This window comes from Chelon labrosus (genome assembly GCF_963514085.1).
Source record: "Chelon labrosus genome assembly, chromosome: 2".
Classification (NCBI taxonomy): Eukaryota; Metazoa; Chordata; class Actinopteri; order Mugiliformes; family Mugilidae; genus Chelon; species Chelon labrosus.
This window is the reverse complement of record NC_140338.1, coordinates 9,882,248-9,907,840: the sequence shown is the minus strand read 5'-3', so window position 1 is coordinate 9,907,840 and position 25,593 is coordinate 9,882,248. Positions and strand designations below refer to the sequence as shown.

The 25,593-nt window shown below is 43.2% G+C and overlaps 2 protein-coding genes and 1 pseudogene across 3 annotated transcripts in view; all 3 read right to left on the bottom strand.

Moving 5' to 3' along the window:
- Positions 1–907: 907 nt before the first annotated feature.
- Positions 908–8,804, bottom strand: LOC311507985 (uncharacterized protein; the record flags this gene model as incomplete). The annotated part of the gene is made up of 6 exons (XM_084572570.1): positions 908–1,680; positions 1,906–2,165; positions 2,953–3,165; positions 4,036–4,627; positions 4,852–5,111; positions 8,655–8,804. The coding sequence occupies 6 exons, from the start codon at positions 8,802–8,804 to the stop codon at positions 1,083–1,085; spliced, it is 2,073 nt and encodes a 690-aa protein (XP_084428696.1). The 3' UTR covers positions 908–1,082.
- A 2,626-nt stretch (positions 8,805–11,430) lies between these two features.
- Positions 11,431–20,768, bottom strand: LOC311500600 (P2Y purinoceptor 14-like; annotated as a pseudogene). Its single transcript has 3 exons — positions 20,619–20,768; positions 12,696–12,955; positions 11,431–12,470 (listed from the first exon to the last, which is right to left on the bottom strand). The product of its transcript is annotated as a P2Y purinoceptor 14-like (transcript).
- Positions 20,769–23,548: 2,780 nt separating this feature from the next.
- Positions 23,549–25,593, bottom strand: part of LOC311507977 (uncharacterized protein) — a gene marked incomplete at its 5' end in the record, with an annotated part of 50,478 nt that continues 48,433 nt past the window's right edge. Inside the window, 2 exons of the mRNA XM_084572557.1 lie at positions 23,549–24,208; positions 24,434–24,693. Coding sequence (XP_084428683.1) covers positions 23,611–24,208; positions 24,434–24,693 — 858 coding nt within the window. The 3' untranslated portion in view covers positions 23,549–23,610. The remainder of the gene's footprint in view (positions 24,209–24,433; positions 24,694–25,593) is intronic.

Below are 25,593 nucleotides of genomic sequence, written 5' to 3'. Positions count from 1 at the left end.
GCTGTAGATCAAGAGAGGTTGAACAGAGGAGTCGATCTGATCACAAGATGTCCAGTCTGGTTTGGTCTGGTTTGTAAGTGAGGACCGATTGAAGGAAGAGGTCTCTTCAGTTCCAACTCTGTCATTCATTTCTCTGGATGATCCAAAAATGTAATGTCTACACTTGGGACGGACTGCTCTCTTTACTGTTTCCTTCTACACGGCTCAGACACTCATGTGGTTATGATGGCCTGTTAAAGAACTTTCTTGCTAGTGATGAGGAAGTCACAATTACCACTGAATTTTCCATATGCTGCTTTCAGCTTAAGGTCATTCAACATCCTGCATGTACATTTATTTACTTTTATCACAGTTTAAACACATATTACATTACAAGCTGTATTTATTAAGCTCAGAATTAACATGTGTGATACTTATGGCTGCAGTACACGTCATCACATCATTTTGCTTTTGAAGTTCAGTTCAAATGCCATTTTGATAGAGCAATCAAAGAATGATTCATTCATTCATTAGCTTCTCCTCTAGGGGGTGGTAGAGGGTGGCTGGAGCCTATCCCAGCTGTCTGTCACATGGTTAACACATCAGAATTATCAGATGATTATGAATTGGACAGATTAATGACAATATTTCAGATTTAATAAAGAGGTCAGATAGGAGTTGTCTTTTCCAGTAATTCTATGACAGACCATCATCTAATTTTATTCTGGACACAGCATGGCTCTGTGAAAAGCAGTGCACGCAGTGAAAGGAGTTCTCTCTCTGAGAAGTTGGAGTTGTGCAGCTGGTTGCCTGCAGCTCTTCATCTAACAGCTCACTGTGGCTGTTTCGTCTTGTTCCATTACTCCCTTCTGAGATGTCTCAAACTGGTCCGCTGTCAAAAAAAAAAAGGAAAACAAAATAAAGAGATGACAGTTGTTTAGTAGATACATTTTTGATGAATGATCACGGAAAGTGCTCGCCGACAAAACACAGATTTTTTGGGACTGCTTCATAATAACTATTCATAGTGATTATAGATTAGGGTCAGTAATTAATTCAGTGACAAATAACATGACAAACATTTATTCAAAGGAAAACTGAGATTATTCTGACTTTGTACAAACCATTCTGTGGTTAAACCGAGTCCTGAACATCTTGCAGTAGATGAAGTAGATGATCGGGTCCAGGCAGATATTGAGAACTGACATTATGATGCTCACCTCCTTCAGGTAGTAGACAGCTTTGCTCCATGAACAATTACTCCACTGGAAAGTGTGGAGAACACGCAGTACATGGTAGGGGAGAAAGCAAAAGCAGAAGACACTGACCAGCACTAACATATTCCTCCGTGACTTTGCAAGCTTCTTGGAGCAGGAGGACGCCGGCTGCCTCTGCTGCACCAGCAACACTTTGCGAGAGGTTTTGTAGTAGAAGAAGAGCAGGGATACAAGGACAAACAGGAAGATGGTGACGCAACAGCTGTGCGTGATTGTGTACAGTAAGGTGAGTTGGCCGCCGTGCAAGTCTTCACAATTAGCCGTGTTGGGGACAGAGGTCAAAGACTTCTCCTTGATGAATGACAGGATGATGGAGACGATCATCAGAGATGAGAAGCAAACCCAGGTTACCACAGACAGGATGTGGGCACTCCTTACTGTCTGCAGAATGTGAGTTCCCAAAGGATGAACAATCTTCAGATACCTGGAAAGAGGTGAGACAAACCTCAACAGAAAGTCAATAAATAACAGTTTGCATGTATTTATTTTGTGTCGGATGGAACTTCAAGCACAGGATATGCTTGGGGTTCACTCATGTGGGTTTTATTGCATACATTAGATCTATTGAACTGATAAATCAAGGTTGCATACAACTGAATACCTCTTAAATAAATCCATGATGCTACATTGCTGCCTAAACCTGGCCTACCTGTTTCCAGCGATGTAGCCCATGAACAGGATGCTGACATACATGTTGAGGTAGAAGGCGGATGCGCCAAAGTTGCAATAGACTTGGCGGATAGTGGTAGAGTCTGCAACATTTTTGGTGATACGTAGAGGTAGACAGAGGCAGAGTAGAAAGTCAGCTGCAACCAAGTTCTTCAGGTAAACCATTATGCTCCTGGACTCATGCTGCTGAGCTTGGCAGAAGTAAAACTTCATGATGAAGGCGTTGAGGAAGAATCCCACCTGAAGATAGGATGAGGATGGAGACTTATAATATTTATAGTCAGATAATCACAAGATAATCATTTTCTACAGTTTAATATCTGTGAATCAATTTCCAAAAAGTACTTTCTGGCCTGATTAGAAAATTAGGTTGGAAAAACGTGTTATATTTAAATGGAGAACTCATGATTCCACCACCAGTGTCGCATTGTAGGTTGGACAAGGATTTCCACATCCATGTGTGAAGACCATAGACTGTATAAAATATGGATGACACAAGTTTTAGTTTCGCCCACGTCCCATCCACTAACATGAAGGAGGTAGAGCTTATGACCTATACTGCAGCCAGACAACAGGGGGAGCTCTACTTGCCTGTCATGGCGTCCATCTTTATATACAGTCTATGCTGCAGACTCTGAATGTAGACAGCACACACACATGTTCCATTCTACTCTTTGGTCTGATGAAAAACAGGAACTACAGCAAAGAGTTAGAGGCTGAGGCAGAGCCAGCCCTTCTTTTCCTGTACTAGAAGCTCTCAAACTGAATTAAATGCCAAAAAGTAATTCTGCACTGATGCAGACTCTTGTCAGATGGATTTGTAACCCCTTCCAGTTTCACCGTGGCTGCTAATAATACTCAGCCTCCACGCAGGGAGAGCATGTAAGGGAATTGAGCAAAAGTCTTACAAATTAAGAGATTTGAGGAGAAAAATGCCTTAGAGAATATATTTCATTTACTTTTAAGAGCCTGACAGTAAACAGTTGGGAGAAGGAAAGCGACCATGATGGATATTTGAGAAACTCACCAGACACACCAGACAGTAGATCACAATGAAGAGAGGTTGAACAGAGGAGTCGATCTGATCACAACGAGTCGAATCATCACCCTCGGTCTGGTTTGTAAGTGAGGACCCATTGAAGGAAGAGGTTTCTTCAGTTCCAGCTTGGTCATTCATTTCTCTGGATGATCCAAAAATGTAATGTCTACACTTGGGACGGACTGCTCTATTTAATGCTTCCTTCTTCACGGCTCAGACACTCATGTGGTTACGATGGCCTGTTAGAAATCTTTCTTGCTAGTGATGAGGAAGTCACAATTACCACTGAATTTTCCATATGCTGCTTTCAGCTTGAGGTCATTCAACATCCTGCATGTACATTTATTTACTTTTATCACAGTTTAAACACTTATTACATTACAAGCTGTATTTATTAAGCTCAGAATTAACATGTGTGACACTAATTGCTGCACTACATTTCATCACATCGTTTTGTAGGCTTTTGAAATTAAGTTCAAATGGCATTTTAATACAGCAGTCAAAGAATGATTCATTCATTCATCAGCTGTAACCACTTCTCCTCCGGGGGCGTCGTAGAGGGCGGCTGGAGCCTATCCCAGCTGTCTGTCACAGGGTTAACACATCAGAATTATCAGAATTATGGTGACAATATTTTAGTTTTAATAAAGAGGTCAGACAGGAGTTGTCTTTTTCCAGTAATTCTATGACAGACCATCATCTAATTTTGTTCTGCACACAGCATGGGTCTGTGAAGAGCAGTGTACACCGTGAAAGGAGTTCTGTCTCTGAGAAGTTGGAGTTGTGCAGCTGGTTGCCTGCAGCTCTTCATCTAACAGCTCACTGTGGCTGTTTCGTCTTGTTCCATTACTCCCTCCTCACGTCTCAAACTGGTCCGCTGTCATAAAAAAAAGGAAAACAAAATAGTTGTTTAGTAGATACATTTTTGATGAATAAGTGCTTGCCAACAAAACACTGATTTTTTGGGACTGCTTCATAATAACTTCATAGGGATTATAGATTAGGCTGAGTAATTAATTCAGGGACAGATAACATGACAAACATTTATTCAAAGGAAAATCAAGATTATTCTGACTTTGTACAAACCATTCTGTGGTTAAACCGAGTCCTGAACGTCTTGCAGTAGATGAAGTAGATGATCGGGTCCAGGCAGATATTGAGAACTGACATTATAATGGTCACCTCCTTCAGGTAGTGGACAGCTTTGCTCCATGAACAATTACTCCACTGGAAAGTGTGGAGAACACGCACTAGGTGGTAGGGGAGAAAGCAAAAGCAGAAGACACTGACCAGCACTAACATGTTCCTTTGTGACTTTGCCAGCTTCTTGGAGCAGGAGGACGCCGGCTGCCTCTGCTGTGCCAGCAACACTTTGCGTGAGGTTTTGTAGTAGAAGAAGAGCAGGGATACAAGGACAAACAGGAAGATGGCGACGCAACAGCTGTGCGTGATTGTGTACAGTAAGGTGAGCTGGCTGCTGTGCAAGTCTTCACAATTAACCATTTTGGGGACAGAGGTCAAAGACTTCTCCCAGATGAATGACAGGATGATGCAGACGATCATCAGAAATGAGAACCAAACCCAGGTTACCACAGACAGGATGTGGGCACCCCTCACTGTCTGTAGGATGTGAGTTCCCAAAGGATGAACAATCTTCAGATATCTGAAAAGAGGCGAGACAAACCTCAGCAGAAAGTCAATAAATAACAGTTTGCATGTATTTATTTTGTGCCTGATGGAACTTCAAGCACAAGATATGCTTAGGGTTCACTCATGTGGGTTTTATTGCAAGATTAAATCCATGGAACTGATAAATCAAGGTTGCATACAACTGAAAACCTCTTAAATAAATCCATGATGCTACATTGCTGCCTAAACCTGGCCTACCTGTTTGCAGCGATGTAGCCCATGAACAGGATGCTGACATACATGTTGAGGTAGAAGGCGGAAGCGCCAAAGTTGCAGTAGACTTGGCGGATAGTGGTAAAGTTGCCAACATGTTTGATGATACGTAGCGGTAGACAGAGGCAGAGTAGAAAGTCAGCTGCAACCAAGTTCTTCAGGTAAACCATAATGCTGCTGGACTCATGCTGCTGAGCTTGGCAGAAGTAAAACTTCATGATGTAGGAATTGAGGAAGAATCCCACCTGAAGATAGGATGAGGATAGATAGATAGATAGGTTTTATTCGTCACATGCACAGTTATACATAGAAATACAAATATAGACTGAATAAAAATATAGACTGCTAAACTTAGAGGGGGGTAGTTGTATATGTACATAAATTTACAGTATTTAGCAGCTACATGAATAAAGTGCAGTGATATTTAAGTCCAGTTAAGGCTCAGAGTTGAGCAGGCGGATGGCATGAGGATAAAAACTCTTCTTCAGCCTCTCAGTCTTTGTCCTCAGGCATCGGAAACGCCGGCCTGATGGCAGTAGAGAGAAGAGAGAGTGTCCGGGGTGACTGTGCTGTTTCAGGATCTTCTTGGCCCTTAACCTGCAACGTTTGGTGTAAATGTCCTTCAGGTTGGGGAGGGGGGTTCTGATGGTCCGCTCCGCTGAACGGACCACCCTCTTGAGGGCCAGGAAGTCCTACCTGGTACAATTTCCCATCCAGGTGGTGATGCTCCCACACAAGATGCTGTCGATGGTGCAGGTGTAAAAGTTCCTGAGCACCTTGAGAGGGAGCTTAAAGTCTCCGAGGCGTCTGAGGAGGTAGAGACGCTGTCTGGCCTTCTTCGCGATGATGTTCAGATGGTGAGTCCATGACAGGTCATGTGAGATGGTCACTCCCAGGTATTGTAAGGTGTCCACTCTTTCCACCTCAGAGCCACAGATAATGAGTGGATGGAAGTCCCTCTGCTGTTTCCTGCTGAAGTCCACAGTCAGTTCCTTTGATTTGCTGACGTTCAGCAGGAGGTGGTTCTCCCGGCACCAGTCCTCCAGGTGGGACACCTCCCTCCTGTAGGCTGTCTCGTCGTTGTGGGAGATTAGTCCTACAACAGCGGTGTCGTCAGCAAACTTGATTATGATGTTGGAGTCTGAAGTGGCCTCGCAGTCGTGTGTGTACAGCGAGTACAGCAGAGGGCTGAGCACACAGCCCTGGGGGGATCCAGTGTTGAGAGTCAGGGGGGCTGAAGTGTGGTGACTCACTCTGACCACCTGTGGTCTGCCGGTCAGGAAGCTGTAGATCCACCTGCACAAGGAGGAGTCCAGTCCCAGGTCATGCAGCTTAGCAGCCAGTCTGGAGGGGACTATGGTATTGAATGCTGAGCTGTAGTCAACAAACAGCACTCTCACATAGTTCCCCTTACCAGTGTCCACGTGGGAGAGGGTCTTGTGGAGGAGGAGGTTTATGGCGTCATCTGTAGATCTGTCCGGCCGGTATGCAAACTGGAGTGGATCCAGGGTGGCGGGCAGTGTGGAGGTGATGAATGTCTTGATCAGTCTCTCAAAACATTTCATCACCACAGATGTGAGGGCTATGGGCCTGAAGTCATTGGAGCTGCTGGGGTGTGGTTTCTTTGGGACAGGGACTATTGTGGACTTCTTGAAGCAGGTTGGGATCACACACTGTCTGAGTGAGAGGTTGAATATCACTCTGAACAGAGGTGCCAGTTGATCAGCGCAGGTTTTGAGGACACACCCACTCGTCCCGTCTGGTCCAGCCGCGTTCCTGGTGTTCACACTTTTAAACACCCTCCTCACGTCGCGCTCCGTCACAGTAAGTGTGTCCTCCCCTCCGGCTGGGAGAGCAGCAGGCAGTCCGTTTCCCGACTCAAAGCGCACAAAAAAGTTGTTGTAAGCCAGAGAGGCGTTGGCACTCACCAGGGAGACACGGGATGGAGACTTATAGCATTTACAGTCAGATAATCACGAGATAATCATTTTCTACAGTTTAATATCTGTGAATCAATTTCCAAAAAGTACTTTCTGGCGCAATTAGAAAGTTAGGTTGAAAAAAAGATGTTATATTTAAATGGAGAACTCATGATTCCACAGCCAGTGTCGCGTTGTAGGTTGGACAAGGATTTCCACGTCCATGTGTGAAGACCATAGACTGTATAAAATATGGATGACACAAGTTTTAGTTTGGCCCACGTCCCATCCACTAACATGGAGGAGGTGGAGCTTATGACCTATACTGCAGCCAGACACCAGGGGGAGCTCTACTTGCTTGTCATGGCCTATTGTTGGGTTGTTTTTACTTTTGATGGGCATTGTCTCACCACAAACACACACAAACCACAAAGGCCGCACAGCAAAGTGTGAGCCTGTAACAGTGTGCCTATGAGCCATGCAATAAGATGCAGCTGCAGTCAGACGCCAGTTAGTGTCCATGTACACTATTGTGGACTTGGGCGATTAATGGAACCTTGCAGCCATGGAAAGCCTGAAATGAGCTTTAATGGTGGTTATGTGATATTTTTATTCAGTTTCTGAGATCAGAGAGCTCAGAGATGACATCATCCAGGTCAGAGGTTAGTAGGTCAATCTACAGACCCCGGCTGCGTTGCGGTGCCCTAGTCACTCCCACTATATGGATATATGCAGATCTAAATATCGTCTGAATGACTCCAAATGACACGGGGTCGTCGTCAAGGGGTGAGGTATAAATGTGTACAAGAAGGGCCTGAGTAGACCACTTCCTGCGGAAGCTCAGGTATTTTAATGCATGCAGCAAACTGCTGGAGACTTCCTACCAGTCTGTTGTTGCAAGCACCTTATACTTTGCTGTGGTTTGCTGGGTGAACAGTACCAGCAAAAAGGTAGATCAGTAGGATCAACAGATTGGTCCAAAAGGCTGAATATGTGATCAGTAGTGAGTTGGAGACATTTGTCTCACTGAGGGACAGGAGGACACCAGACAAACTGCTCTCCATCATGGACAATCCATCTCATCCACTACACCAGACAATAGAGGAACAGCGGAGCTCATTCTCTTACTTTCATACCAAACTCTACCCAGCTGTGCAACAACTCACCTTTCTTCAACAGGTAACTCCATGTTATTAATCTTAATGCACATTATTGCACCTTATTAATCCTTCCTATGTATCCAGTATATATTTCCTTTTGTCTATTTCATTTATTCATATACTCATTTTGTAAATGAATTGCTTATACCATTTTATTTTATTTTACTAGATTTTTTCTTATATTTAATTTTATTTTTATCTTATTTTACTTTTGTTTAATTTTATCTTTCTTTTTTTTTGGTTCTCAAGAGTGATTTTTATGTGCAACTAAGCTACTGTGACCAAGCAATTTCCCTTCTGGATCAATAAAGTTTGTTTAAGTCTAAATATACCAACATACTCTGAAAGTTTTTGTCTTTCTGCAACAAAAACAGGAACTACAGCAAAGAGTTAGAGGCTGAGGCAGAACCAACGCCTTCTTTTCCTGTATTAGAAGCTCTCAAACTAAATTAAATGCCAAAAATGAATTCTGCACTGATGCGGACTCTTGTCGGACGGATTTGTAACCCCTTCCAACTTCACCGTAGCTGCTAGTGATGCTCAGCCTCCACGTAGGGAGATCATGTAAGGGAATTGAGCAAAAGTCTTACAAATTAAGAGATCTGAGGAGAAAAATGCCTCAGAGAATACATTTCAATTACTTTTGAAAGCCTTACGGTAGACAGTTGTGAGAAGGAAAGCAACCATGATGGATATTTGAGAAACTCACCAGACACACCAGACTGTAGATCACAATGAAGAGAGGTTGAACAGAGGAGTCGATCTGATCACAACGAGACGAATCGTCAGCTTCGGTCTGGTCTGTAACTGAGGACCGATTGAAGGAAGAGGTCTCTTCAGTTCCAGCTTGGTCATTCATTTCTCTGGATGATTCAAAAATGTAATGTCTATACTTGGGAAGGAACTGCTCTCTTTAATGCTTCCGTCTACACGGCTAAGACACTCATGTGGTTACGATGACCTGTTAGAGAACTTTCTTGCTAGTGATGAGGAAGTCACAATTACCACTGAATTTTAATATGCTGCTTTCAGCTTGAGGTCATTCAGCATCCTGCATGTCCATTTATTTATTTTTATCACAGTTTAAACACTTATTATATTACAAACTGTATTAATGAAGCTCAGAATTAACATGTGTGACACTTATTGCTGCACTACACTTCATCACATCATTTTGTAGGCTTTTGAAATTAAGTCCAAATGGCATTTTAATACACGGGGCGACGTAGAGGGGGGCTGGAGCCTATCCCAGCTGTCTGTCACATGGTTAACATATCAGAATTGTGATGACAATATTTCAGTTTTAATAAAGAGGTCAGACAGGAGTTGTCTTTTCCAGCAATTCTATGACAGACCATCATCTAATTTTATTCTGCACACAGCATGGGTCTGTGAAGAACAGTGCACGCAGTGAAAGGAGTTCTCTCTCCAAGAAGTTGGAGTTGTGCAGCTGGTTGCCTGCAGCTCTTCATCTAACAGCTCACTGTGGCTGTTTCGTCTTGTTCCATTACTCCCTCCTCACGCCTCAAACTGGTCCGCTGTCAAAAAAAAAATGAAATAAATAAATAAATAAAGAGATGACAGTTGTTTAGTAGATACATTTTTGATGAATGATCACGGTAAGTGCTCACCAACAAAACACAGATTTTTTGGGACTGCTTCATAATAACTGTTCATAGAGATTATAGATTAGGCTCAGTAATTAATTCCAGAGGTGGCAAAAGTATTCACATTCTGTACTTAAGTAAAAGTACAGATACTTGTGTAAAAAATACTCTGGTAAAAGTAAAAGTACTGATTCAACTCCTTTACTCAAGTAAAAGTAAGAAAGTACAGGCTCTTAAATGTACTTACGTAAAAAGTAAAAATTATTTTGCGATGAAACAATTCATCCGTTGATAATTTTGCAAAATGAAAAAGTTCTATCAGAATAATCTAGACTTCATTGACCAGATGTCCTGCATGAGCATCTGGATCATTTTTAACAATAAACTGAAGGTTACTGGGTTGTTGTTTTTAAACCGCTAGCTAGTGTTAGCTATAAACTATCAAAACGGTGTGTTTCCATAGCATTGCTAACGTTGTAAACTAGCTTCCAAAAAATCCTCAAAAAGCTAATGATAGCAACAGAAACCACACCATACATGATTTTTTTTTTTTTTTTTTTTCACATTAGACCAGTAGTTCTCAAATGGTGGGGTCAGGTGGACTTTCAGTATTACCAGAGAACGTCCAATATGGGGAGAAGTTCCACTCTCACTGAACTTCCGGGCTTCTGAACTGGTTGCAGTTCCACTCTGGTTCCATATGAGGGCGCTCTCAGGACGAGTGCAGAATGAATGGCGGTCTATGGAGCAATACCCCTCAAAATCCACTTTTCTCAGGATATAATTTTTTGTGCAGTAATTTGAATATTGTATTTGAAAGGAGATGCAAAGAAATTACACACTGCTGGGTGTTAGATTTTTTAGAGTCACTTATTTGCTTTAAAAAGTATTTTAAAATGTCAATGACGTCATACACGTCGTACGACCAGATACTGCTTTACGGCAATCCTTCAGTCACTGCTTTGGTGCTTTCGCGCTCTGCACTTTCTTTTCTCTCGAGGCATGGACAACACAGCTGACACGGGTAAATAATCGTGCTAGAAGAGTTTCTGTTTCGTTGTTTTAAAAGACCGGGCCGAAAAAAAAAAAAAACTTGGGCGAAAAAGTCCGCCTTAACATTCTGGTCCCGCTTCGGATGCCGCGATGCCGTCAAGCGGGATCTGGTCGTAATCAGTCCTTCACTGACCAATCAGCGTTCATTAGCACAATGCTAGCGTGTTATGGGCAACAACAACTCAACCTGTAAGAAAACGAAAGGACATAAGTTCTCGTTCATTCAACTTTTGACCTATAACCCATGTTGAACTTGCAAAACCTACAATCAAATCTGAGATTTCTCAACGACAATCGGGTGAAAGAGACACATTTAGCCGTTTAGCTCCATAGAGTCCCATTCATGTTGCACTCATGGCGATCGCCCCCAGTGGAAATCTGGTGGAACTGCAACCAAAATTCGTTACAATTGGACTTAATAGAGAGTGGCAAGGCTCTCCGTAGACGGGCTCTGGTATTACTGTCTTTATTGATGCTTGGCCGATAAACAAGCCTCCAGTCACTAGGTGGCAGCAGAGCTCAAACTAACCAACAGGCTGCCTGTTCAAAACAGTAGAAGAATAATACAGGAAGCGCATCGTCGACTTTCCTTCTCTAGTCCGATGCTCTAGTCATGTCCGATTATTTCACGTCTTTTACGTCTTGTCATCTGTGGAGGTTAAAAAAGTAACGAGCCTGTTTTTCCAATGTAAAGGATATAAAGTACAGATATTTGTGTACAAATGTAGGGAGTAAAAGTAAAAAGTCATCAGAAAAAGAAATACTCTAGTAAAGTACAGATATCAGAAAATTTTACTTAAGTACAGTAAGAAAGTATTTCTACTTCGTTACTTGCCACCTCTGATTAATTCACTGACAGATAACATTCATTCATTCATTCATCTTATATACCCGCTTAGTCCTGTTAAGGGTCACGGGGGTCTGCTGGAGCCTATCCCAGCTGTCATCAGGCGAGAGGCAGGGGTACACCCTGGACAGGTCGCCAGTCCATCGCAGGGCCAACATAGAGACACAGACAACCATTCACGCTCACACTCACACCTACAGCCGAGGTGAATCACCAATTAACCTAATGAGCATGTCTCTGGATGGTGGGAGGAAGCCGGAGTACCCGGAGAGAACCCACGCAGACACAGGGAGAACATGCAAACTCCACACAGAAAGGCCAGCCGGCCCATGGATTCGAACCGGTGACCAGTGCTAACCACCTCGCCACTATGCCGCCGACAGATAACATGACAAACATTTATTCAAAGGAAAATCAAGATTATTCTGACTTTGTACAAACCATTCTGTGGTTAAACCGAGTCCTGAACGCCTTGCAGTAGATGAAGTAGATGATCGGGTCCAGGCAGATATTGAGAACTGACATTACGATGCTCACCTCCTTCAGGTAGTAGACAGCTTTGCTCCATGAACAATTACTCCACTGGAAAGTGTGGAGAACGCGCACTAGGTGGTAGGGGAGAAAGCAAAAGCAGAAGACACTGACCAGCACTAACATGTTCCTCTGTGACTTTGCAAGCTTTTTGGAGCAGGAGGACGCCGGCTGCCTCTGCTGTGCCAGCAACACTTTGCGTGAGGTTTTGTAGTAGAAGAAGAGCAGGGATACAAGGACAAACAGGAAGATGGCGACGCAACAGCTGTGCATGATTGTGTACAGTAAGGTGAGCTGGCCGCCGTGCAAGCCTTCACAATTAACCGTGCTGGGGACAGAGGTCAAAGACTTCTCCCAGATGAATGACAGGATGATGTAGACGATCATCAGAGATGAGAAGCAAACCCAGGTTGCCACAGACAGGATGTGGGCACCCCTTACTGTCTACAGAATGTGAGTTCCCAAAGGATGAACAATCTTCAGATACCTGGAAAAAGGTGAGACAAACCTCAACAGATAGTCAATAAATAACAGTTTGCATGTATTTATTTTGTGTCTGATGGAACTTCAAGCACAAGAAATGCTTGGGGTTCACTCATGTGGGTTTTATTGCATACATTAAATCCATGGAACAGATAAATCAAGGTTGCATACAACTGAAAACCTCTTAAATAAATCCATGATGCTACATTGCTGCCTAAACCTGGCCTACCTGTTTGCAGCGATGTAGCCCATGAACAGGATGCTGACATACATGTTGAGGTAGAAGGCGGAAGCGCCAAAGTTACAGTACACTTGGCGGATAGTGGTAGAGTTGCCAGCATGTTTGATGATACGTAGAGGTAGACAGAGGCAGAGTAGAAAGTCAGCTGCAACCAAGTTCTTCAGGTAAACCATAATGCTGCTGGACTCATGCTGCTGAGCTTGGCAGAAGTAAAACTTCATGATGAAGGCGTTGAGGAAGAATCCCACCTGAAGATAGGATGGGGATGGAGACTTATAGCATTTACAGTCAGATAATCACAAGATAATCATTTTTTACAGTTTAATATCTGTGAATCAATTTCTAAAAAGATTAGAAAAGTAGGTTTGAAAAAGATGTTATATTTTGAATGGAGAATTCATGATTCCACAGTCACATTATAGGTTGGACAAGGATTTCCACATCCATGTGTGAAGACCATAGACTCAAAGGTAGAAAAGTTGGAAAGGATGATTAATTCATCTATCAGAAAGTGGCTCGGTGTCCCACGCTGCTTAAGCGGCGCAGCCTTGTATGGGAAAGGCATTTTGGAGTTACCAGCCTAACAGAGGAGTTTAAGTGTGCTAAAGTTAAACTGGAAATGATTCTCACCCAGTCGAAGGATCCAGTGGTTAGGAGTGCAGTGCCCACTGTTAAGACAGGGAGGAAGTGGAACCCAAAAGAGACAGTACAGCAAGCACAGGCAGCTCTTAGGCATAGGGATATCATAGGGATATCATAGGGATATCATAGGCAATGTACAGCAAGGACGCGGGCTGTGTGCAGGGAAACCTCTGCGGAGCAAGGCATCAACAGTAGAAAGGAGACAGATGGTAGTGGAAGAGGTACAGAAACAAGAGGAAGCAGTAAGATGCACTAAGGCAGTGTCGCAGGCTAACCAGGGTCAATGGGTGAACTGGGAGAGTGTGGAGAAAAGGAAGTTGAAGTGGAGAGAGCTTTGGAGCAAGGAGGCCAGCAGGATTAGATTTAGGGGCTACTTTGCGCTGGCAACTCCCCAGAACCTAAACCAGTGGGTAGGTGAGGATGCTGCCTGCTCACTGTGCACTTGTGTGTGCATGCTTAGCCATATTCTGAGGAGGTGAACAAGCGTAAGAGAGCTAAATATGCAGAGTTAGCAGCAGACATGGAGCAGAGGCTGGAGGGCTCATGTCCGCCCGGTAGAAGTGGGCTGCCGTGGATTTGTGGCAAAATCGGCGATTGCTCTTCTGAGTGAGCTGGACATACGTGCAAAAAGCCCGAGGACTGCGGTATGCAACATGTCCCGGGCAGCAGAGAGAGAGGGCGAGTGGCTGTGGGTATGTAGAAAACATGCTACCTGGGGAGCTAGCTAAAGGTAAGGATGGCTGCGTGACTTTAGTGTGTTTGCAAATCATGATAGATGTGGTCGGTTGGTTCATGGTTCAGTCTGCATCAACAGGGCGAACCTGTTCGAACCTGTTGTTTGGTTCGTGGTTCATAAAAGGACTAGGCTAATGATTGAAATATTAGTTGATAGTCACTGAATGGTGAGGAAAACGGGGTTTTGCAGTGGCAGCGTGGAGGGGGGTGACTCCAGGACGCTGGAAGTCACTGTTAAGCCTTCTCGAGGTGTAGTGGGCCTAACTTAAGGAAACATCGGTGAAAGGAGGTGCCCACTTGAAAACCCCACTGACATGCTGCATACTGCTGTTGACTAGGCCAGGTATCTGATGTCTTCATGTTGTTTGGTAGCGATATTTCTTTGCTGAGTGGACCATACAAGGCAGCAGCATTTAGCTAGCTTATATTTCACAAGGTTTGAATTTATCCTCTGCTGCTCTGTGGTCCTACAAGCCAGCAGCATTTACTTAGTTCATGTAGATTGTAAGTTAATCGTCATATCACATGACCGTAGGTTTGTTGGGGTTTCTCAGTTGGACAGGGCCTCTAAATGTGTTTTGCCTGGGATTTTGGCACAAGGGATTGTACCATCTAATCCTGTGTATTAATGCATGTATAAAATATGGACGACACATCTCCATTTCCTCCCATTGATCCCTAGTACTCCAGAGATATGAGCCGCACCATCTTGCAAGTTTACAGACAGAATCTGCGCAGTATACGTTCCAAAAGTGGAGTCACGTTATCCATGACCCACCCACACTTCCCACAAATACCCACAAATAACTAAAACAAAACCTCTCCGAAAATTGGACACAAACGTATCAGATCGGATTTTATACCACAAATAAGGTCCAGGATGTAAAAAATATAAGTTCCAGTTTTGGTAATGGGTAAGGTATAAATGTGTACAAGAAGGGCCTGAGTAGACCACTTCCTGAGGAAGCTCAGGTCTTTTAATGCATTCAGCAAATTGCTAGACATTTCCTACCAGTCTGTTGTGGTTTGCCAGGGGAGCAGTACCAGCAAAAAGGACACCAGTAAGATCGACATATTGGTCTGAAAGGCTAGATATGTAATCGGCAGTGAGTTGGAGATGTTTGTCTCAGTGAGGGACAAGAGGACACCGGACAAACTGCTCTCCATGATGGACAATCCATCTCATCCACTACACCAGACTACAGACTATTTCATACCCTACTGAGTAGGGCCAAATTTCGCTGCTTCTGACCTGCCTGACTCTCATTTACTTGTAAGCCAAAGAATTCCTCTGCAGACATTTTGCCTCCTTTCAGGCCATGTCCGACCCTCTTATGCCTCTGCGTCCCGCTTGGGGACGACTTTGCCACGGCACGGACCCCTTTATGATCGCTTGCGATAATCTAGTTTTATCTTTCTTTTTTTGGTTCTCAAGAGTGATGTTTATGTGCAACTAAGCTACTGTGACCAAGCAGTTTCCCTTGTGGATCAGTAAAGTTCGTTTAAGTCTAAATACACCAACAAAGTCTGAAAGTGAAAGGTTTTTGTCTTTCTGTGACAAAAACAGGAACTACAGCAAAGAGACCGAGGCAGAGCAAGCCCTTCTTTTCCTGTACTAGAAGCTCTCAAACTGAATTAAATGCCAAAATGTAATCCAGCACTGATGCAGACTCTTGGCATATGGACTTGTAACCTATTCCAACTTCACCCTGGCTGCTATAGAGAGACATTTAATGAAGCTCAGCCCCCACATGGGGAGAATGTGTAAGGGAATTGAGCAAAAGTCTTACAAATGAAGAGCTTTGAGGAGAAAAATGCCTCAGAGAATACATTTCAATAACTTTTAAGAGCCTGACGGTAGACAGTTGGGAGAAGGAAAGCAACCATGATGGATGTTTGAGAAACTCACCAGACACACCAGACTGTAGATCACGATGAAGAGAGGTTGAACAGAGGAGTCGATCTGATCACAATGAGTCGAACTGAAGGTCCCATTGAAAGAAGAGGTCTCTTCAGTTCCAACTTGGTCATCCATTTCTCTGGATGATCCAAAAATATAATGTCTACACTTGGGACGGACTGCTCTATTTAATGCTTCCTTCTACACGGCTGTGACACCCATGACACACATGTGGTTACGATGGGCTATTAGAGAATTTTCTTGGTAGTGATGAGGAAGCCACAATTACCACTGAATGGAGACACATACAGACTAAATCTATCACATGAAACTCAGGCAAAGGTTAAACAACTAAAATATGTCCCCTTGTCTTCCATTTTCCCACGCTGATACATTCATTCAGTCCGCCACCTGCATCTCATTAATAGTAAGCAATGGACAGGGAGTATAAAACAGCAGTTAAAGTCCAGGGGCCCTGTACCTGTTGTTTCAAAATGTGTTGGAGTACCCATCTACCTTCACTGTTTGGGATTCAGCCCCATCACTTTCGGAACAATTATGTTCACGTTTCCTCAATAAATATTCATGCTGCACCCACTTGATATCTCCTTATTGAACTATTTGATGCCATGAGAACTGGGGGGTAGAAAATTGACTTGAATATGCTCTGATCAGGCATAAAATTAAAACCACTGACAGGAGAAGTCAATACCATTGACCATCTTGTGACAATTCAATGTTCTGCTGGGACACTTTTGGACCTGGCATTCTTGTGGATGTTACTTAGACATGTAGCACCCACCTAGACCAGACCATCCCCAGCAGGATGCAGCCTGACGCAGACACACACAAAAAAAAAAGCTATAATTTAACCACTACAAGTAAGGCAATGACTCATCCCTAACCTAGAGTGAGTCATTACTAGAGTTAAATGGTACACACAACAAAAATAGCGAGCTCAGTGACCCCTACCACTCTCTCAGTACGTACGTTTGGTTTGAGTCACTGTCTTTAATAGGACGGTAAATGTAATTCAGATGTCATGTGGTTACATGCAAAGTCTGACCGAAGACGTGTTTGATCAACAGTCAGAAGCTGAACAGATGCTCTTACTCTACCACGTTGCATACGTCTCCATCTAGCTCACAGAGAACATGTGCACAGGTAGTAAACCAGCTGTCAAATGTCACAGAGGTGGAAAGTGGATACTACCAAAATACACACCCTAATTTTTCCAGTTATTTATTGCAATCCAAGTCGTGCAAGTCCCCTGTGATAGACTGGCGACCTGTCCAGGGTGTACCCCCGCCTATCGCCCGATGACAGCTGAAATAGGCTCCAGCAGACCCCGGCGACCCTTAACAGGAATAAGCGGGTACAAAAGATGAATGAATGAATGAAAGTCGTGCAAGTCCAATGAATAGCTTGAAATGGTACAAAGGTAAGTACTGAACAGCCAGAGGTTAAAAACAAAAGGTTTGGTTACCCAAAACTGAAAAATAATGTACATTTCAGAATTATACAAAAAGGCCTCTTTCAGGGAACACGAAGTGGGTTAACAATTTAAAGCTGTTCTGCAGCAATGAAGGTTGAATCAGCCTTGAAAGCTGGTGCTACTAATTCCTATAGGTGTTCCAACTTTTCTTGGTTACTTACACCCCCCTCTGTCTGCATAATAGCAGTGTTGGAACACACTGTGGTACCAGACCCTCATGAGCATCGGGTGAACAGTATTGTACTGCAGAAAGCAGTGTGTTGCTACAAAAATGGTGAGAAAAAGGCAATTAACAATGGAAGAGAGACAGACCATCTTAACACTTAAAAATGTAGGTCTTTCCTACAGGGAAATTGCAAAGAAAGTCAAGGTGTCAGTGAGTACAGTTTTCTTCACCATCAAAAGGCACTCAGAAACTGGGGGGAACTCTGACAGGAAGAGGTCTGGCAGACCCAAAGCCACAACTGAATCAGAGGACAAGCTTCTGAGAGTTAACATCTTGCGTGAGAGGCAGCTCACAGGACAACAAGCACAGCTTAATAGTGGTCGTAGTAAGCAAGTCTCAGACTTCGAGCTGCAGGTTTGACAGGACGAGTTGCAGCAAGAAAGCCATTGCTAAGATGTCAGAATAAGACAAAGAAGCTCGCTTGCCTGGGCCATGAAACACCACCATTGGACTACTGAAGACTGGAAGAAGGTATTATGGACTGATGAATCAAAATTTCAAATCTTCGGTTCATCATGCAGGATCTTTGTACGTCGTTGAGTAGGCGAGAGGATTGTCGGTGACTTGTACAGAGTGAGAGGCATCCTGAACCAAAACGGCTACCACAGCATTCTGCAGCGCCATGCAATACCCTCTGGTATGCGCGTAGTTGGTCAGAGGTTCATCCTACAGCAAGATAATGACCCAAAACACAAGTCCAAGCGATGCCAGAATTACCTCAGGAAAAAAGAACAAGATGGTAAGCTTGAAAACATGGAGTGACCAGCACAGTCTCCAGACTTAAACCCCATCGAGCTGGTTTGGGATGAACTGGACAGAAGAGTGAAAGCCAAGCAACCCACAAGTGCCACACATTTATTCACACCACGGTGAATTTGTTTTCTTTATGTGTCTCGTGACTTCCTGTTTTATTTTGAAAACTAACTCTCCTCTCGTTTCAGGTCACTTGCCCTTCCTCTTGTGTCACCGGTCTGATTGTCTTCCCCGATTCCTGATTGTTTCCACCTGATCCACATTACCCTCCTGTATATATGGTCTGCGTCTTCCTCTGTGCCACTGTGTTTCGTTTTGTCTCGTTTGTACACCCCGCCTGATTCTACCAACCCACAGCGAAGATTAGACATTGGTATAATGGCTAATTGTGAAGACTTGCACGGCAGCCAGCTCGCCTTACTGTACAAAATCATGCACAGCTGTTGGGTCGCCATCTTCCTGTTTGTCCTTGTATCCCTGCTCTTCTTCTACTACAAAACCTCACGCAAAGTGTTGCTGGCACAGCAGAGGCAGCCGGCGTCCTCCTGCTCCAAGAAGCTTGCAAAGTCACAGAGGAACATGTTAGTGCTGGTCAGTGTCTTCTGCTTTTGCTTTCTCCCCTACCACCTAGTGCACGTTCTCCACACTTTCCAGTGGAGTAATTGTTCATGGAGCAAAGCTGTCTACTACCTGAAGGAGGTGAGCATCGCAATGTCACCTTGGACAAGGATTTCCACGTCCATGTGTGAAGACCATAGACTGTATAAAATATGGATGACACAAGTTTTAGTTTGGCCCACGTCCTATCCACTAACATGGAGGAGGTGGAGCTTATGACCTATACTGCAGCCAGACACCAGGGGGAGCTCTTCATGCTTGTCGTGGCGTCCATCTTTATATACAGTCTATGCTGCAGACTCTGAATGCAGACACCACACACACATGTTCCATTCTGTCCTTCGGTCTGATGATGGGTTGTTTTTGCTTTTGATGGGCATGACCTCACCACAAACACACAAACCAAAAAGGCTGCACAGCAAAGTTGTGGTGCCCTAGTCACTCCCACTATATGGATATATGCAGATCTAAATATCGTCTGAATGACTACAAATGACACGGGATCATCGTCAAGGGGTGAGGTATAAATGTGTACAAGAAGGGGCTGAGTAGACCACTTCCTGAGGAAGCTCAGGTATTTTAATGCATGCAACAAACTGCTGGAGACTTCCTACCAGTCTATTGTTGCAAGCGCCTTATACTTTGCTGTGGTTTGCTGGGGGAGCAGTACCAGCAAAAATGTAGATCAGTAGGGTCAACAGATTAGTCCAAAAGGCCAGATATGTGATCGGCAGTGAGTTGGAGACATTTGTCTCAGTGAGGGACAGGAGGACACCAGACAAACTGCTCTCCATCATGCACAATCCATCTCATCCACTACACCAGACAATAGAGGGACAGCGGAGCTCATTCTCTTACTTTCATACCAAACTCCATCCAGCTGTACAACAACTCACCTTTCTGCAACAGGTAACTCCATGTTATTAATGTTAAGGCACATTATTGCACCTTATTAATCCTTCCTATGTATCCAATATATATTTCCTTTTGTCTATTTCATTTGTTCATATATTAATTTTGTAAATTAATTGCTTATACCATTTTATTATATTTTACTAGATTTTTTCTTATATTTTATTTTTATTTAATTTGATCTTTCTTTTTTTTTGTTCTCAAGAGTGATTTCTAAGCTACTGTGACCAAACAATTTCCTTTGTGGATCAATAAAGTTTGTTTATGTCTAAATATACCAACAAACTCTGAAGGTTTTTGTCTTTCTGCAACAAAAACAAGAACTACAGCAAAGAGTTAGAGGCCGAGGCAGAGCAAGCCCTTCTTTTCCTATACTAGAAGCTCTCAAACTGAATTAAATGCCAAAAAGTAATTCTGCACTGATGCGGAGTCTTGGCTGCTATAGAGACATTTAAGGAAGCTCAGCCTCCACATGGGGAGAACGTGTAAGGGAATTGAGCAAAAGTCTTACAAATGAAGAGATTTGAAGAGAAAAATGCCTCCGAGAATATATTTCAATAACTTTTAAGAGCCTGACGGTAGACAGTTGGGAGAAGGAAAGCAACCATGATGGATATTTGAGAAACTCACCAGACACACCAGACTGTAGATCACAATGAAGAGAGGTTGAACAGAGGAGTCGATCTGATCACAACGAGTCGAATCGTCAGCTTCGGTCTGGTTTGTAACTGAGGACCAATTGAAGGAAGAGGTCCCTTCAGTTCCAGCTTGGTCATTCATTTCTCTGGATGATCCAAAAATGTAATGTCTACAATTGGGACCGACTGCTCTCTTTAATGCTTCCGTCTACGCGGCTCAGACACTCATGTGGTTACGATGGCCTGTTAGAGAACTTTCTTGCTAGTGATGAGGAAGTCGCACTTATCACTGAATTTTAATATGCTACATTTATTTATTTTTATCACAGTTTAAACAATTATATTACAAACTGTATTAATGAAGCTCAGAATTAACATGTGTGATACTTATTGCTGCACTACACTTCATCACATCATTTTGTAGGCTTTTGAAATTAAGTTCAAATGGCATTTTAATAAAGGGGGCGACGTAGAGGGTGGCTGGAGCCTATCCCAGCTGTCTGTCACATGGTTAACATATCAGAATTGTGATGACAATATTTTAGTTTTAATAAAGAGGTCAGACAGGAGTTGTCTTTTCCAGCAATTCTATGACAGACCATCATCTAATTTTATTCTGCACACAGCATGGGTCTGTGAAGAACAGTGCACGCAGTGAAAGGAGTTCTCTCTCCAAGAAGTTGGAGTTGTGCAGCTGGTTGCCTGCAGCTCTTCATCTAACAGTTCACTGTGGCTGTTTCGTCTTGTTCCATTACTCCCTCCTCACGTCTCAAACTGGTCCGCTGTCAAAAAAAAAAAAAAATGAAATAAATAAATAAATAAATAAAGAGATGACATTTGATCAGTACATACATTTGTGATGAATGATCACGGTAAGTGCTCACCAACAAAACACAGATTTTTTGGGACTGCTTCATAATAACTGTTCATAGAGATTATAGATTAGGCTCAGTAATTAATTCCAGAGGTGGCAAAAGTATTCACATTCTGTACTTAAGTAAAAGTACGGATACTTGTGTAAAAAAATACTCTGGTAAAAGTAAAAGTACTGATTCAACTCCTTTACTCAAGTAAAAGTCAGAAAGTACAGGCTCTTCAATGTACTTACGTAAAAAGTAAAACTTATTTTGCCATGAAACAATTCATCCGTTGATAATTTTGCAAAATGAAAAAGTTCCAGCAGAATAATCTAGACTTAATTGACCAGATGTCCTGTATGAGCATCTGGAACATTTTTAATAATAAACTGAAGGTTACTGGGTTGTTGTTTTTGAACAGCTCGCTAGTGTTCACTATAAACTATCAAAACGGTGTGTTTCCATAGCATTGCTAACGTTGTAAACGAGCTTCCAAAAAATCCTCAAAAAGCTAATGATAGCAACAGAAACCACACCATACATGAATTTTTTATTTTTTCATTTTTTTCACATTAGACCAGTAGTTCTCAAATAGTGGGGTCAGGTGGACTTTCAGTATTACTGTCTTTATTGATGCTTGGCCGATAAAGAAGCCTCCAGTCACTAGGTGGCAGCAGAGCTCAAACTAATCAACAGGCTGCCTGTTCAAAACAGTAGAAGAAGAACACAGGAAGCGCATCGTCGACTTTCCTTCTCCAGTCCGATGCACTAGTCATGTGCGATCTAGTATATACAGTCAATGGTGCGATCATGTCACGTCTTTTACGTCTTGTCATCCGTGGAGGTTAAAAAAGTAACGAGCCTGTTTTTCCAATGTAAAGAGTAGAAAATACAGGTATTTGTGTACAAATGTAGGGAGTAAAAGTAAAAAGTCGTCAGAAAAAGAAATACTCAAGTAAAGTACAGATATCAGAAAATTTTACTTAAGTACAGTAAGAAAGTATTTCTACTTCGTGAAACTTGCTACCTCTGATTAATTCACTGACAGATAACATTCATTCATTCATTCATCTTCTATAGAGAGGCGAAGTCCCGCCCCCTCTACTTCCGGGTTATGGGACCTATCGTTCGAAAAAATATGAACGGCAGTCTATGGCGAAAGATAAATTATTTTCTGGTCCCGATCGACTTGTGCCTTGGATTATACATATGTTGTTTTTCAGAATAAAAAATGATTTTACATGTCAAGAATGTCACAGTTTGTCGCAAGATAGTTCAGTAAAACGCTATGGAAAATACGTAATTAAACGAACTACAAGTCCCGCATGCTGGCGCGTACAGAACCGACCAAAACTCCCTTCGTGTAACTACAGCTCTCGACATGACCCGATTTATAATGATTTTCACCTCGTTTCATGCTTCTGCCTTCGTCCTGGAAGAAGACGGTAAAGCTCAACAAGGAGACAGCCATAGTTCTGTAGTGACGTACATTGTTCGAGACGAGAGATGTAGTTCACTAAGCGATCTCATACAAAACCTAATATTGTTCAGCTTATTTACGTCAAATAATTTATCTCTTGACGTGAAAAATTATCTTTTAAATCCACACACATCATATGTGAAATTCATGCCACAATTCAATCGGGACCAGAAAATAATTATGATCTCGCCATAGACTGCCGTTCATATTTTTTCGAAAGATAGGTCCCATAACCCGGAAGTAGAGGGGCGGGACTTCGGCTCTCTATACCCGCTTATTCCTGTTAAGGGTCGCGGGGGTCTGCTGGAGCCTATCCCAGCTGTCATCAGGCGAGAGGCAGGGGTACACCCTGGACAGGTTGCCAGTCCATCGCAGGGCCAACATAGAGACACAGACACCCATTCACGCTCACACGCACACCTACGGCCGATTTAGAATCACCAATTAACCTAACGAGCTTGTCTTTGGATGGTGGGAGGAAGCCGGAGTACCCAGACAGAACCCATGCAGACACAGGGAGAACATGCAAATTCCACACAGAAAGGCCAGCCGGCCCATGGATTCGAACCGGTGCCCAGTGCTAACCACCTCGCCACTGTGCCGCCGACAGATAACATGACAAACATTTATTCAACGGAAAATCGAAATTATTCTGACTTTGTACAAACCATTCTGTGGTTAAACCGAGTCCTGAACGCCTTGCAGTAGATGAAGTAGATGATCGGGTCCAGGCAGATATTGAGAACTGACATTACGATGCTCACCTCCTTCAGGTAGCGAACAGCTTTTCTCCATGAACAATTACTCCACTGGAAAGTGTGGAGAACGCGCACTAGGTGGTAGGGGAGAAAGCAAAAGCAAAAGACACTGACCAGCACTAACATGTTCCTCCGTGACTTTGCAAGCTTCTTGGAGCTGGAGGATGCCGGCTGCCTCTGCTGTGCCAGCAACACTTTGTGAGAGCTTTTGTGGTAGAAGAAGAGCAGGGATACAAGGACAAACAGGAAGATGGCGACCCAACAGCTGTGCATGATTGTGTGCAGTAAGGTGAGCTGGCCGCCGTGGAAGCCTTCACAACGAGCTGTTTTGGGGACAGAGGTCAAAGACTTCTCCTTGATGAATGACAGGATGGTGTAGGCAATCATCAGAAATGAGAAGCAAACCCAGGTTGCCACAGACAGGATGTGGGCACCCCTCACTGTCTGCAGAATGTGAGTTCCCAAAGGATGAACAATCTTCAGATACCTGGAAAGAGGTGAGACAAACCTCAACAGATAGTCAATAAATAACAGTTTGCATGTATTTATTTTGTGTCGGATGGAACTTCAAGCACAAGATATGCCTGGGGTTCACTCATGTGGGTTTTATTGCATACATTAGATCTATGGAACAGATAAATCAAGGTTGCATACAACTGAAGATTTCTTAAATAAATCCATGATGCTACATTGTTGCCTAAACCTGGCCTACCTGTTTACAGCGATGTAGCCCATGAACAGGATGCTGACATACATGTTGAGGTACAAAGCAGAAGCGCCAAACTTGCAGTAGACTTGGCGGATAGTGGTAGAGTTGCCAACATGTTTGATGATACGTAGAGGTAGACAGAGGCAGAGTAGAAAGTCAGCTACAGCCAAGTTCTTCAGGTAAACCATAATGCTGCTGGACTCATGCTGCTGAGCTTGGCAGAAGTAAAACTTCATGATGTAGGCGTTGAGGAAGAATCCCACCTGAAGATAGGATGAGGATGGAGACTTATAGCATTTACAGTCAGATAATCACAAGATAATCATTTTCTACAGTTTAATATCTGTGAATCAATTTCCAAAAACTACTTTCAGGCCCAATTAGAAAATTAGGTTGGAAATTTTTTTTATATTTAAATGGAGAACTCATGATTCCACAGACAGTGTTGCATTGTAGGTTGGACAGGATTTCCACGTCCATGTGTGAAGACCATAGACTGTATAAAATATGGATGACACAAGTTTTAGTTTGGCCCACATCCCATCCACTAACATGGAGGAGGTGGAGCTCATGACCTATACTGCAGCCAGACACCAGGGGGAGCTCTACTTGCCTGTCATGGCCTGATGTTGGGTTGTTTTTGATGGGCATGACTTCACCACAAACACACACAAACCACAAAGGCTGCACTGCAAAGTGTGAGCCTGTAACAGTGTGCCTATGAGCCATGCAATAACATGCAGCCGGAGTCAGACGCCCGTTAGAGTCCACGCACACCATTGTGGATTTGGGCAATTAATGGAACCTTGCAGTCATGGAAAGCCTGAAATGAGCTTTAATTGTGCAAGGTTGTATGATATTTTTATTCAGTTTCTGAGATCAGAGAGTTCAGAGATGACATCATCCAGGTCAGAGGTTAGTAGGTCAATCTACAGACCCCGGCTGCATTGCGGTGCCCTAGTCACTCCCACTATATGGATATACGCAGATCTAAATATCGTCTGAATGACTCCAAATGACACTGGGTCATCGTCAAGGGGTGAGGTACAAATGTGTACAAGAAGAGGCTGAGTAGACCACTTCCTCTTTTAATGCATGCAGCAAATTGCTGGAGACTTCCTACCAGTCTGTTGTTGCAAGCGCCTTATACTTTGCTGTGATTT